General features: G+C 64.9%; 1 protein-coding gene across 1 annotated transcript in view; it reads left to right on the top strand.

The window, feature by feature from the left end:
* Positions 1-1,366, top strand: part of LOC129407010 (uncharacterized) — a 16,167-nt gene continuing 14,801 nt past the window's right edge. Inside the window, exon 1 of the mRNA XM_055147089.1 lies at positions 1-22. Coding sequence (XP_055003064.1) covers positions 1-22 — 22 coding nt within the window. The remainder of the gene's footprint in view (positions 23-1,366) is intronic.

The following is a 1,366-nucleotide window of genomic DNA, read 5'->3' as shown; positions in this document are numbered from 1 at the left end:
ATGACCGCCACCTATGTGGCGTGTGCGTGTGGGAGCCGTGTGTGCTCGCTGGGCGGGGAGGGGCGCCGAGACCGTCCCCGAGTAAGCGACACCTCCTGGCCTTGCGTGCTCGTCCCCGTCTGCAGGGTGAGGGTGGCCGTGACGGGGACAGCTGCTCCCCGCCCCTGAGCTGAGGGGGGGGGGGGAGGACACCGTCCATTCTTTTTTTTTTTTTTTTGGGTCACACCCGGTGATGCTCAGGGGTTACTCCTGGCTCTACACTCAGGAATTACCCCTGGCGGTGCTCGGGGGACCCTATGGGATGCTGGGACTCGAACCTGGGTCGGCCGCGTGCAAGGCAAACGCCCTCCCCGCTGTGCTATCGCTCCAGCCCCACGCCGTCCGGTCTTGCTGTGAAGTTCTGCCCTGCCTGGAGTTTGTTTGTTCACCAGCCTGGATTTCGCAGGGGTGCAGACATCGAGGTGGAATTCCGGTCACTGGCTGAGGAGCAAACGGCACCTCCCGGTAGACTGAGCCCCGATGCTCGGCTGCCTCGAGCTTCTGAAACGGAGTCAGGGGCTGGGAGCTGGGGTCCTGCACACAAGCCTGGCTCAGGGTGCATGCGGCGGACCCCGGGAAAGAAGCTCCCCCTTCCCAAAGGTCCAGGCATCCTCCCGGGCCAGAGTGGGCTCCGGGTGGGCGCCCCTTGACTTGAGGATGAGAGAAAGGCGGGGTCAGCGCTCCCCGGGGCGTCCCGAGCTCATGAGACGCAGGAAGCTCGGGAATGAAGAGAGGCTGGAAGGACAGTCTCCGGCGCCGGCCTCGCACACGGCCGGGTCTAGTCTGACCCCCCGGTACCGGATTCAATCCCCGGCACCACACCTGGTCCCTTGAGCCCTGCCAGAAATGGACCCAAAAACCCAAACCCAAGGCAAAATGGTCCTGAGTCTGGAGCCAGACAGCAGAGGAGAGGGCCTGGCCTTGCACGCAGACGCCCGGGTTTGGTTCCCCCGAGCCCCGAGCACAGTCAGAGACTCTCCTCGCTCTGCCCCCCCACCCCCGAGTGATGCCCACCGCCCGCTAATGCCACCCTCGAGCCGAGAGCATCAGGGGGCTCTTCCTCTCACAGCGCCTTGCGGAGCCCCAGAGTAGGGGGTGGGGAGGGAGGGAGCAGTTACGTCCTGGGCCACTAGGTGGCACCACGTCCCTAGTTTTTTCCGTCCGGCGCCTCTCCTGGTGTGTGATCCATCAGTCTGTGTGATCAGTCAGTCGTTCGATCAATCGCAGAGGCCCCCGCTGAGGCTGAGGGTCGCCCTGTCCCGGTGCTTATACCCTCGGGAGGGTCCCCGGGGCCGGAGGCGTCTGAGTCACTTCCTCCAGCAGCCCT

Source organism: Sorex araneus, chromosome 9 (assembly GCF_027595985.1).
Source record: "Sorex araneus isolate mSorAra2 chromosome 9, mSorAra2.pri, whole genome shotgun sequence".
Lineage (NCBI taxonomy): Eukaryota > Metazoa > Chordata > Mammalia > Eulipotyphla > Soricidae > Sorex > Sorex araneus.
The sequence above is the reverse complement of the archived record's forward strand: the minus strand, read 5'-3'. Positions and strand labels throughout refer to the sequence as shown.